At 35.4% G+C, this 12,788-nt stretch overlaps 4 protein-coding genes and 1 long non-coding RNA gene across 5 annotated transcripts; 3 read left to right on the top strand and 2 right to left on the bottom strand.

Annotated features, from left to right (window-relative positions):
• The first annotated feature begins 68 nt into the window (after positions 1–68).
• Positions 69–1,053, top strand: LOC114879842. The gene is made up of 3 exons (XR_003789997.2): positions 69–470; positions 587–783; positions 860–1,053. It is a non-coding gene; the product is annotated as an uncharacterized LOC114879842 (long non-coding RNA).
• LOC114879830 (NADH-ubiquinone oxidoreductase 49 kDa subunit) lies at positions 1,049–3,189 on the bottom strand. The gene is made up of 5 exons (XM_029195150.2): positions 3,140–3,189; positions 2,822–3,061; positions 2,257–2,678; positions 1,724–2,195; positions 1,049–1,622 (listed from the first exon to the last, which is right to left on the bottom strand). Exons 1-5 carry the CDS (start codon positions 3,172–3,174, stop codon positions 1,217–1,219), a joined length of 1,575 nt encoding a protein of 524 aa, XP_029050983.2. The 5' UTR covers positions 3,175–3,189; the 3' UTR covers positions 1,049–1,216.
• A 1,452-nt stretch (positions 3,190–4,641) lies between these two features.
• LOC114879857 (something about silencing protein 10) lies at positions 4,642–6,696 on the top strand. Its single transcript, XM_029195204.2, has 4 exons — positions 4,642–4,937; positions 5,093–5,697; positions 5,779–6,476; positions 6,549–6,696. The coding sequence occupies exons 1-4, from the start codon at positions 4,921–4,923 to the stop codon at positions 6,636–6,638; spliced, it is 1,410 nt and encodes a 469-aa protein (XP_029051037.1). The 5' UTR covers positions 4,642–4,920; the 3' UTR covers positions 6,639–6,696.
• A 135-nt stretch (positions 6,697–6,831) lies between these two features.
• LOC114879858 (10 kDa heat shock protein, mitochondrial) lies at positions 6,832–8,173 on the bottom strand. The gene is made up of 3 exons (XM_029195205.2): positions 8,045–8,173; positions 7,288–7,455; positions 6,832–7,209 (listed from the first exon to the last, which is right to left on the bottom strand). The coding sequence occupies exons 1-3, from the start codon at positions 8,045–8,047 to the stop codon at positions 7,066–7,068; spliced, it is 315 nt and encodes a 104-aa protein (XP_029051038.1). The 5' UTR covers positions 8,048–8,173; the 3' UTR covers positions 6,832–7,065.
• Positions 8,174–9,281: 1,108 nt separating this feature from the next.
• Positions 9,282–12,772, top strand: LOC114879844 (heat shock protein 60A-like). Its single transcript, XM_029195174.2, has 4 exons — positions 9,282–9,406; positions 10,103–10,514; positions 10,604–11,494; positions 11,581–12,772. Exons 2-4 carry the CDS (start codon positions 10,103–10,105, stop codon positions 11,988–11,990), a joined length of 1,713 nt encoding a protein of 570 aa, XP_029051007.1. The 5' UTR covers positions 9,282–9,406; the 3' UTR covers positions 11,991–12,772.
• Positions 12,773–12,788: the final 16 nt, after the last annotated feature.

The following is a 12,788-nucleotide window of genomic DNA, read 5'->3' as shown; positions in this document are numbered from 1 at the left end:
ATTACATTACGTTACACACAGATTCGCCCCACCCTTACCATTCGCCTTCTTCTCCTTTCCATCTTTACACCTTTTACCTTATGCTCACGATCCCCACCAATATAACGATTCAACTTTTCTTTCTCGCTCCCGTGTATACATCGTCTCGCCCTGTCCATCCATACTCTTCTCCATCGCTTCGTACGCCTCCTACCACCTGCTTCTCACACCCATTTAATCCCCGCTCTTACATGCCCCTGACAACCTTCTACACCGCCGCCACCGCTGCCGACAACAACCTCAACTTATCCATGTTACTCGTTACCTCATTTTTTATTTATTTAAACAAACGGATCTACTGTTTATTTTTGCGAGGATTACGCAGAGAAAAATACTGCGTCTAAAGAAAAAGAAGATTTCAGCGACTCTGATTACTGGCCCCCGAATGTATTCTTCAATTCGGGACTTAATCAGCGTACCTAGGCAACCAGGTAATTATTGTCCGATCGATCGATCGATCGATTACCTACCGAAAAGGAGGGGACAAAAACGTAATCAAATGATTCACGTTACTTACAATTAGAGAAAAAAATAACTCGTTCAACAGTGTTGCGAGCGAACGCGATGCGTCAATGGCGGATGAGCGGAAAGGGGAATGAGGAAAAAGGAGGAGTAAAACGACGCGTTTGTTGGCGCGAACGAGTACATAATTGCTATCAATTAATTGTATAATGAATCGCGCTGTCCTTGCTCCGGACACGACGAGATTACGGATTACCAGAACCTTGACCCTTTAATTGGAAGGTAATCTCTGTAATCTCGCGTCACGAAAAGACGTTTCCTTGATATCTTGGACAGGTTACATTCGGATTAGTTGCAGATTCGTGATTGTGTAAATATTACGCAACATCGTCGCCCGTGGTATTTACCTCTATAGCCTTCGACAAGGGCCAACTCGTTGTTGGACAAACACCAACCGGACTTCGTCTAACACGACTTTTCCATCGTCCGGTAATTCATTCTCGCGACCGAATTTCTGATAGAAAGGAAAATAAACGAATGCCAACACTTGTATTTTCTTTTTTAAATTAGCGAAGAATCCATTTTATTTGTATGTTTCATCTAACGCGTACATCCTCGCATACGAGAAAATCGTATGAACATGGAAAACACGATGTATACCGGTACTATAGAACGGAGACGATTAGATTAACTTGCTCTAAAACGCGCAAAAGAATTATCTATCGATTTCACCGAACACCACATCCAGGGTACCGATGATGGCAACGATATCGGCAAGCATACAGGATGGACCTATGTGACGGAGAGCAGCCAGGTGAGCGAAACCAGGTGCTTTGATCTTGCATCTGTAAGGTTTGCTGGTACCGTCGCTCACGAGGTAAACGCCAAATTCACCCTTCGGGGCCTCGATCGCGGTGTAGGTAGAACCAGGCGGCACTTGGAAACCTTGAGTGAACAGCTTGAAGTGATGAATCAACGCCTCCATACTGGTCTTCATTTCTTCTCGTCTCGGCGGCACGATCTTCGCGTCATCTATTCTCACTTCGCCTTCGGGCATTTGATTCAGACACTGATAAATGATTTTCAGAGATTCACGCATCTCCGCAATACGGATTAGATACCTAAAAAAAATCCATTAACGATCGGTTAGAATGCTGCTAAATGCGGTCGACAAATTCAACGTCAAATAGGTATCAGAATGTTTTTTTTTTCCTTCACTCGCCTGTCGTAGCAGTCTCCGTTGACACCGATCGGTACGTCGAAGTCGACGAGGTCGTACGCGTCGTAGGGCGCCGCTTTCCTGATATCCCATTTGATCCCTGAACCTCGCAGCATCACCCCGCTAAATCCCCAGTTTAACGCGTCCTCCGCTGATATTACTCCTATGTCTCGCGTACGTCCCACCCATATTCTGTTCGACGTCAGCAGATCCTCCGTTTCGTCCAATCGTTCTCCGTACTGAGAACACCATTGGTATATGTCGTCCATCAAGCCCAACGGCAGATCCAAGGAAACACCGCCGGGACGTACGTATGCTGCGTGCATACGCGCGCCGCTCACGCGTTCATAAAATTCCATCAACTTTTCTCGCTCCTCGAACAACCAGAAGAACGGTGTCAGAGCTCCTATGTCGAGAGCGTGGGTTCCCACTCCCATAATGTGATTCAAGATTCTCGTTATTTCGCCAAACATTGCTATAAAAGAAGAAAAATAAGTAGGAAACGAACAGGTAAAGTAACTTGTTCGAATACTTACTTCTAATATACTTTGCTCTTAACGGCACCTCTATGTTCAGTAACTTTTCAATGGCCAAGGAGAAACATTGTTCGTTGCACATCATCGAGACATAGTCCAAACGATCGAAATATGGCAAAGCTTGCATGTACGTTTTATATTCGATCAGTTTCTCCGTACCTCGATGCAACAGACCTATGTGAGGATCAGCACGTACCACTTTTTCACCCTCTATCTCGAGGATCAATCGCAGCACACCGTGAGCCGCTGGATGTTGCGGGCCGAAATTAAACGAGATGTTTTTTATTCCTGGTTGTTTCTGTACGTCATCCCTCATCATCGGTGCTATCCATTCGTCCTCGACGCCATAATATATTTTCTCAGTCTGCAACGACTCGAATTCCCTGATATCCGGTAGCCATTGATGTCCGTGTCGACGTTGGCTACATTCATAATATTTCATAATATTTGTAAATATATAGAATACTCGATACTTTTATAGGTTAGGACATGATTACATAACCAATAATCTACGTTAAACAATTACCACTACTAGTTTTCTCAAAACTTGTATAATCGACATCACCTTTCGACGTTGCATACAGCCCCTGTCCTGCCAGCAGCGAGGATTCCTTTCTCGCCCCATAATCCAACTAGTCCTTTGGCCGACCGCGCAGTAGGTATCAATGCTCTGACAGCCATTATCGCCCTCCGTTGCGCCGCAGCATCGACGGCAGCAGTGATTACAGATACAAAAAGACTGGACGAGTTCCTATTTTCGAGAGGACACGATTCGGGGATCCCAGGCACCCAGGTCAATTGACAACTGAAAAGTTACAATTTTTACTTCCTATGATTCTGTTTTTCTCAGAATTCAGTCAAAATCAGCATCTCCATCCCTTACATTCCAGCATCCCTGCTTTCTTTATATCCCTGCATCCCTTATATCACTGCTTTCTGTATATCCCTGCATCCCTTACATATCTTTATCCTTTACATCCGGACCTTCCTTACATCTCTTCATCACTTACATCCCTGCATTCTTTTAATCCCTACATTCTTTTCATCTCTTCATCCCTTACATCTCTGCATTCCTTACATCTCTGCTTTCCTTACATTCCTGCATTCATCATATCTCTACATCCCTGCATCCCTCACATGCCTGTATCCTTTATATCCTTGTATCACTTATAATCCTGCATTCCATACATCCCAGTACCTCTCTGAAATTGAGTTGAAATTTTTGCGGCTAGAAGGCCTGCGATTTTAAACAAATTTAGTTCCCTTTTTCGCCGCCAGAGGGTGCTGATTCGACATCGAAATTTTGCGCCCCCTGGTAGCGAAAAAAGGAACTAAATCATGTCAGAATTTTGGCCCTCTAGCGGCAAAAATGTGAACTAAAATTTCGATGTCGAATCAGCGCCCTCTGGTGGCGAAAAAAGGAACTATATCAGGTTAGAATTTTGGCCCTCTAGCGGCAAAAATGTGAACTAAAATTTCGATGTCGAATCAGCGCCCTCTGGTGGCGAAAAAAGGAACTATATCAGGTTAGAATTTTGGCCCTCTAGCGGCAAAAATGTGAATTAAAATTTCGATGTCGAATCAGCGCCATCTGGTGGCGAAAAAAGGAACTATATCAGGTTAGAATTTTGGCCCTCTAGCGGCAAAAATGCGAACTAAAATGTCGATGTCGAATCAGCGCCATCTGGTGGCGAAAAAAGGAACTATATCAGGTTAGAATTTTGGCCCTCTAGCGGCAAAAATGTGAACTAAAAATTCGACGTCGAATCAGCGCCCTCTGGCGGCGAAAAAAGGAACTATCTTACCTTTACTTACCTTTTCTCGAAGCAGTCTTTATAATATATTTATTATAAGGGATGTAGGGATGAAAAGAATATGGGAATGAAAAGAATGTAGGGATGAAAGGAATGTACGGATGAAAAGAATGTAGGGATGGAAAGAATGCAGAGATATAACGTAACGAGGGATGGAAGGAATGCAGGGATGTAAGGGATACTGAGATGGCCTTAGCCTATAATGAGGGATAAAATTATATAAATAACTGGAGAAAGTAAAATAAATGGGGTCCTCGGCTGAGACCCAGAAGAGGGATATAATTAAAAATGTTATTCTCCTTCATTGATCTTATTTATTAAGCAAAAAAAATTAATGAAATAAATTAAATAAACTCTGGAAAAAAATTATACTGGTTGTGCCCTCTTCATACGGACCTGATTTTATCGTGGGGTGTTAGGGACCCCTTTGCGCCAATGACACCAATAGCGAAATATAAGAACGAAAAACGAACAAATCGTGAAACTCGCTTGTTCGAGGTAGTGATGGGTACGACCGGATCTGTAGCGCATGCGCACTACAATTATTTATTATAAAACAAACTTGTAAATAATTAAGAAATTATTCAATCGCAAACAATGAAAATGATATATTTGTAAATCACCAGCGATTTCCAATCAATCACAGTTATCAGTTATCACAAAATCTGTTTATTATAAAAAATTACTAAAAAGTTTCGGCTCACATCATGACTTCATGAATTGGATTCATGAATTTTTGACCCCTCGTGTTTTGTGTTATTTGCATTGTTTATTGATTGTTTAGAATGCTGTAAAGTTAATTATACTTGGATTTAAAGTTATAGTAGTAACACTTATTTAGCAAGGAAAGATGAAAATCCGAAAAAGGTGAAATATTTGTAAAATAGTACAAGATTATGGAAATGTTACCCCAGCTGTATATATAATTTTAATTTGAAAATAAAAATATAACATAATTCTGGAGTATATTTTACTTATATTATATGTAATTATATTTGCTTCTTATAATTTATTTTTAATAGGACAAAATTAGCAGAAATGCACTATGAACCTGAGGATTTAGAGGATGTAAATATGAATGAGGTTACAGATTCTGAGGAAGAATATTCAGAAAATGAACGGAAATTACTTCAGGATGTACGATCTAGACATTCTTCAGAAAGTTATGACAGTGATTATGAAGTGTATAAGTTAAATGATGATAATGGAAAGGATCAAGTTAATAGCGAAGATGAAGCGCAAACAGATTCTATGGAATCTGATATCGAAGGATTGGACAATGATTTTGATTTGCCAAATGAAAAGGCTTGGGGTAAAAAGAAGAAAGCTTATTATTCCACAGATTATGTTGATGCTGATTTTGCCAGCATTACTCAGAAAGATTTAGCTGAAGCTGAACTGGAAGAGCAAGAAGCTAGAAATATCCAAAGGAGACTGGCAGAACAACTAGATGATGCTGATTTTGGATTAGATTTTGTACAGTCTAAAAAAAGTGATGATCAAGAAATTCATGAGGATACTAAACAGCTTGTTAAAAGTGATTTTAGTAAACTTAGTAAAAGACAGAAACAAGCATTAATGCAGAAGGAAAGTCCTGAATTTGTGGCTCTTGTAAATGATTTTAAAGGTATATATGTACAATTAATAATTGCTAAAGTTCATAAATTACAATTAAGTAAGTTAAATTGAATAAATTTATGTTATTTAGATCGTATGGGAGAAGTAAGGGACACGCTAACACCATTTATGAGATTGGTCAATAAGGATTTACTTCCCAGTTGTCCTGCTGTTTCTTTCATAAAGACAAAATATCACCTTTTATTAAATTACTGTATCAATATTTCGTTTTACTTAATGCTCAAAGCTAAAAGGTTACCTGTAAATTCTCATCCAGTTATAAAACGTTTAGCTCAGTATCGTCAATTATTAAATCAGTTAGAATCAGGGCAAGGAAATCTGATGCAGGAAGTGCAAGAGATATTAAAGGCACAAAAGCAAGGCAAACCTTTATACAATATATTTAATGGTGCTGAAATAAACGATAATGAACAGAAAACGAATAATAGTTACAAGGAAAAATCAAAATATCCAAAGAAATCTGCAAACAAAATTAAATCTTCGTCTGTACCTGAATTCGAATCCGAAGCCGAACCTGAATTTGAAATAGAAGAAACAGAATCTGTAAGTGAAGAGAATTTAGAGAATGATGAAGATGTGGCAGAAGAAAACCAAGTGAAGGATATTAAAATGATTGATTCTGCAATTGAAAGTCAAAAAAAGAGGGCAATTACATATCAAATAGCAAAGAATAAAGGTTTAACACCGCATCGTAAAAAAGAACAACGCAATCCCAGAGTGAAACATAGAAACAAATATCGCAAAGCTAAAATTCGTAGAAAAGGAGCTGTACGTATTTATATCATTTTTATCATTGCTTAATATAATGATAGTTTTTAAATATAATTATTTATTTTACAGGTAAGAGAAGTAAGGAAAGAAGTGACACGTTATGCTGGAGAAATATCTGGTATTAAAGCAAGTGTTAAGAAGAGTATAAAATTAAAATAATCAGACTGTATCACTATTAGAGACTACATTAGAAATAATAAATTTTATTATTAAAATACATGTCCTTTTTATCAAATATAAATGTAAATATAACAAATGCAATAATTATTATTATGTTAATATCAATGTGCTTTATTCTATTTCATTTGAACAGATCATTAAGATTGAAAAGAACAGAATTAAAAACAATATGTTAAGAAATTATATAAACAACGAATGTTTTATTCTTTCTTTTGTATGTATGTAAATATGAAATCATGATACTTACATTAAACAAGAGACACAGTAAGAATAATACAATTTTATGACTCAAAGATAAACACTAAACTATACATAAGATTAACTAGCATCTTATTTTTTATCTCTGGATTTCTTAGGGAACAATTTGTAGCATTTGGAAAATTATAAACTTAAACCTAACAGAAATTTAAACTTCCAATTTTGCCAATATATCCGATTCGCGGAATAAATGCAATTCTTTATTTTCTTCTAATTCCACCTTGGTTCCACCATATTCTGGCAGTAAAACAACATCACCAACTTTGATAGTTAGAGGAATATGTTCTCCTTTCTAAAAAATAAACAATAGTTATTACTTTTATGATGTCATTTTTATTATTTTTATCTATGTAAAATGTTTATTGCATACCTCATTTCGTTGTCCTGGTCCTATTGCTACAACTGTTCCTTGTAAAACTTTAGCTTGAGCCTTTTCTGGTAAGACAATACCACCTTTTGTTTTTGTTGCAGCTTCTGCTCTTTGTATAAGAACTCTATCGAAGAGAGGTACAAGCCTTTTAATGGCACTGACTGCAGCCTAGAAATATTCAAATGAAAACAAAAATATCAGAAAATATAGAAATTACAATTAAATGTAGTCAATATGTGCTTGAATCACATCTTTTGAAAATTAATTACTTTGAGATCCTGCATGGTGCAATTCTGTGTAGCTTTTCGTAATATTTAAAATCGGTCAAACGTGCTGAATTGAAAGAAATTATACAACAGCAAGCAACAAATTAATAACAAGAAACACAATTTTATAAAATGAATTTCTTGTTTTTTGTTTTATCGACTGTTTTACAATCATTTGTCTCTTTTTTTTTAAACAAAAAATATTCGACACCGGCCATGGAATAAAGATTATAAAACAAAAGAACATTGAAATTACTACTTTAAACAAAAGAACATTGTATCGTAAACATATATCATGAACACATTTACATATATCATCTATAAATTTAAACTTAACAAGTTTAATATAGAAAATATATCTATTTAGTTAATAATTTCCTTGAAGGTTATCTTAAAAAATATTTGAGAAATGTTGCAAAGATAACTTATTATTCTATACATAATTTAAAATATATAAATAATTTAAAATATCAAAAATTATGTATTCTTACCATTGCTTTAATACGTGTTATCAAATGTACGAATTAAAACGATCTATCCGGCAAACGTGGTCGAGCACGTTGTGCAACCTATACGGTAAAGACGAGCGCCGCTCTGCTTTTCTCGAAGATTCCGACTCTCCCACTCTCTATTCCTGCCCCGCCATGCGTTCATCGATTCGAACAAGAATTCAGTCTATTGGTTACGTAAAAAGTATTTATTCACATGCGGTCGAAGTCTGCCACAAGATGACGCTCGAATTTCTTTGACCACGTGGATACTATTGTAAATCATTTTTGTTTCGAATCAATAAAATTACTGTGACAAATAAAACCAAATAATTATGAATAAAGAAAGATAATATCTATTTTACCTCTTACAGATTTTATAATTCTTACTCAATATCTTCTATTGAAGTCTATAAATTTGGGAAACAAATTATCACCGAGTTTTACTTGAATTCTGTATATCTATTACAAACTGTTTTATTCTAGAAGTTCTTGAATTAAGTTACTAATAAACTATAACATAAAATAAAGCTTGATCTATTTGTTGGATGATAATGTTATTTGAATTTACGTCTCAATAACAAATCTATCAATGATAAGACCTATCAGAGAATATTAAAAATATCATGAAATATTAACCTCTATATTTAGACTATATATGTATATTGTACTCTGTAATCAAAAAAAAAGGTTCTTGCTCAATCTAATTTTATATTACATTCGTCAAATTGTTTATCCAAATAAGTAAGACAAAAGAATGAAAAAGGAAGAAAATAAAACTTATAATGGCGCAAAGTTAAATTTCCTAAATGAGAATTTGAAATGAATAAAATGCTTTCAATATTTTAATAGAAAACGAATGTATATTCCTTGGTAAAATTCAAATCGTTTTATATTTGGTCATAGGTCGATAATACCGGTTTTAAGATTAAAAAGCAGCATGGTTAAGAATGAATCGCCGGTATATCAACGAAGGTGATTGGTGTAAGCTAAACGATTGCATCACACTTGTTCTCGTACATTCTAGAAACATAATTCTTTACCAAGAAAATAATGTAACGATGGGATTGATGTATCAAATGTTACGTAAAAAATAATAAAACTAGCTATGAAATTTTCATCTAATTTCCTACTTTATTTCATTTAAATTTATCGAGAATTTTGATAAGTTTCATAATCAAATACCATTTGGGGTTAGGTTAGAATGAGAAGAAGAGAGAGGGGAGCAATCCCATGTGATAGCGCAAGTTCTCGCACATTTCATTCTGCTGGCAAGACAACGTGTGATCACGCTGCGACGATTTTCAATTACTTTTGTGACTAGAATATCTTAACCAACAACTTTTCCTTTTCCATTAAATAAAGGTAAATGTTCCTCCGAAAATTTTGCTCGTTCTTCTCGTGTAAAGTGTATATCAATTGATTAATATTATTAACCGGCTAAATTGTGTCTGAAGTAACTTACCTTTCCTATGCTCATTTTATATTCTTTATTATTATATGTTAATGCATTCTTTTATCAAAATAATCTTACATTGCAATTTGTTCCTTTGATAAATTAAGACTTCGTGTTCTTTTAAAGATGTTGCATGCTTCTAAAAGTATAACCAAAGATATTGAATAAAAAACGAGAAAAATGTGCTCATGATTGTACGTTCGGTTAAAATTATTTTTGATCGTTTTAGTTTGTTTAAATTTCTTAGATATTTTGTGCTGTAATTACCTTTTATTTTATCATTTATTCTCAAGCAAACCGGCAATGTAAGATATATGTAATATCGCGCTGTAAATCATGTATGATGTAAAAAAAAATGGAAGAAAAGCAAAGAAATAATTTTTTTAATCTTCAAGAAAAACATTTTTTAAGTTGTTTAAATTAATTGACGCCAAACGTTATCTGTTCATTATCCACGCGGTAGTTTACATAACCATGTCTGCTTACGAAAACCATCGTTTTAATTTTTCAATGTTACGATCATTTATATCAAATTAATATTTATGCATTTTTAAATATTTCGAAATAATTATTTGTATAAAACAATTATTTCTTTTTCTTTTCAGATGCATAGATTACCAACTGTTTTGCGTAGCACAGCTTTGCGGCAACTACAAGCCCGTTCATACGCTAAAGATGTCCGTTTTGGATCAGAAGTTAGGGCTCTTATGTTACAAGGTGTAGATATACTAGCGGATGCTGTTGCAGTAACGATGGGTCCAAAGGGACGTAATGTTATCTTAGAACAAAGTTGGGGAAGTCCAAAAATTACCAAAGATGGTGTCACGGTAGCTAAGGGAGTGGAACTAAAGGATAAGTTTCAAAATATTGGAGCAAAACTGGTGCAAGATGTAGCAAATAACACAAATGAAGAAGCAGGCGATGGGACAACTACAGCGACAGTTTTGGCTAGAGCCATTGCTAAAGATGGTTTTGAAAAAATTAGTAAAGGTGCCAATCCTGTAGAAATAAGAAGAGGTAAATGTAACAAAAAATATATATATATGAATTGTTCTTACATTTTTATCATAAAATGTTTTTCTTACCAAATAATAAATGTATTGTAGGTGTTATGTTGGCTGTTGATAAAGTCAAAGATGAATTGAAGGCATTGAGTAAACCGGTGACAACACCAGAGGAAATTGCACAAGTAGCAACTATTTCAGCCAATGGTGATAAAGCCATTGGTAATCTTATTTCTGATGCTATGAAAAAAGTTGGAAAAGAAGGGGTGATCACTGTAAAAGATGGTAAAACATTATACGATGAACTAGAAGTTATAGAAGGCATGAAATTTGATAGGGGCTACATATCTCCCTACTTCATAAACTCTAGTAAAGGAGCAAAAGTTGAATTCCAGGATGCACTGTTACTTTATAGCGAAAAAAAGATATCCTCCGTACAGTCCATCATTCCTGCATTAGAATTAGCAAACTCACAGAGAAAACCACTTGTTATCATAGCAGAAGATATTGATGGAGAGGCTTTATCGACGCTTGTAGTGAACAGATTGAAAATCGGTTTGCAAGTAGCTGCAGTTAAAGCCCCTGGTTTTGGAGATAATAGAAAGGCGACGCTTCAAGATATGGCTATCGCAACTGGAGGAATCGTGTTTGGCGATGATGCGAATCTCGTTAAGATAGAAAATGTACAGTTATCTGATTTGGGTGAAGTAGGAGAAGTTGTAATTACAAAAGATGATACGCTCCTTCTGAAAGGCAAAGGCAAGAAAAATGATATTGAACACAGAGCAGATGTAATTAGAGATCAGATTGCCAATACAACATCTGATTATGAAAAAGAAAAATTACAAGAGCGTTTGGCAAGATTGGCATCAGGAGTTGCAGTTTTAAGAGTCGGCGGAAGCAGCGAAGTGGAAGTTAATGAAAAGAAAGATCGCGTTCACGATGCTCTTAATGCTACTCGTGCTGCAGTGGAAGAAGGCATTGTTCCTGGAGGTAAATATTTCTTTTCTCGAAAAGTACATCTGAAAGTAGAATAATTTTATGTAACAATTAAAATTTTAATATCTTTGTTTTTTTAGGTGGAACCGCCCTTTTGAGATGTATTCCAGCCCTTCGTAGTATGAAAGCATTAAATAGTGATCAAGAAACAGGTATTAAGATAGTGGCAAGTGCATTACGTATGCCGTGTTTGCAGATTGCTCAGAATGCAGGAGTGGACGCTAGTGTTGTGGTAGCGAAAGTCAGTGAAAGCAATCTCGGTTATGATGCACTGAATGATGAATATGTTGATATGATTGAAAAAGGTATCATTGACCCAACTAAGGTAGTCCGTACAGCGCTTACCGATGCTGCGGGTGTTGCGTCGTTACTTACGACGGCGGAAGCGGTAGTGGCTGAATTGCCGAAAGAAGAACCTCAGATGCCAATGGGCGGTGGTGGAATGGGTGGAATGGGTGGTATGGGTGGTATGGGAGGCATGGGCATGTAATTGAGTGAAATCCCGTACAAAGACTGAATTTCGTACAGTAATTAACGTTTGGCAACATTACAATTCAATCACGATATTAATTGTGTTATACATTGCGGTTCGAATTGCAAATAACACGACTATAATGTACCGATTGAATAATCGAAAAAAGCAGAATGCTTAGGAACAGTTGTACTTTAAAACAGAAGATAAAGACATAGAGACTAAGTTTTTGCCTGTGCGTTAAAATATTTGTTCTAGAATCATTTGTTTTTGTATTTTCTTTCTGCATTTCGAGCATTATCGTTTCATTGGATACATGCTACAACGAAAGTTACTTTTTCACTTAAATATATTTTATGCCAACAACTTACTCTGCCGTTACGTAGCATAATGTAACAAATTATAACATGTAAGAGAAATAACAGAAATTTTGAGTAAAAAAAAAATGAATTATAAAATCTATGAAACGTTTGAGTTAATACACATTGTTCGCCGTTGTCTTCTTCATGTAAAAAAAAACTATTATATTAGAATGTTTATTAAATTAATTGCATTTTTTCACTCTATTAGTAACGAATTGTAAAAAAATATTCTTCGGAAATCATAAAAAGGGTCGAAATACCAATATCCTCTGATGCATTTTTATATAATTTTTCATCTGTAGGGGTGAAATAGAATACAAGTGTACAAACGTATGCATTGCAATAAGTTATAAATCCACATTGTCTGATGCATTTCTTTTAAATATTGCAATTTATTTTCCATTTTTTAGTTTTAATAAATGTATGTTTAAAGAGTAATATTACTGTTGTTTTT

Source organism: Osmia bicornis, chromosome 2, assembly GCF_907164935.1.
Source record: "Osmia bicornis bicornis chromosome 2, iOsmBic2.1, whole genome shotgun sequence".
Classification (NCBI taxonomy): domain Eukaryota; kingdom Metazoa; phylum Arthropoda; class Insecta; order Hymenoptera; family Megachilidae; genus Osmia; species Osmia bicornis.
Note: the sequence above shows the minus strand (reverse complement) of the source record. Positions and strands in the feature narration are given on the sequence as shown.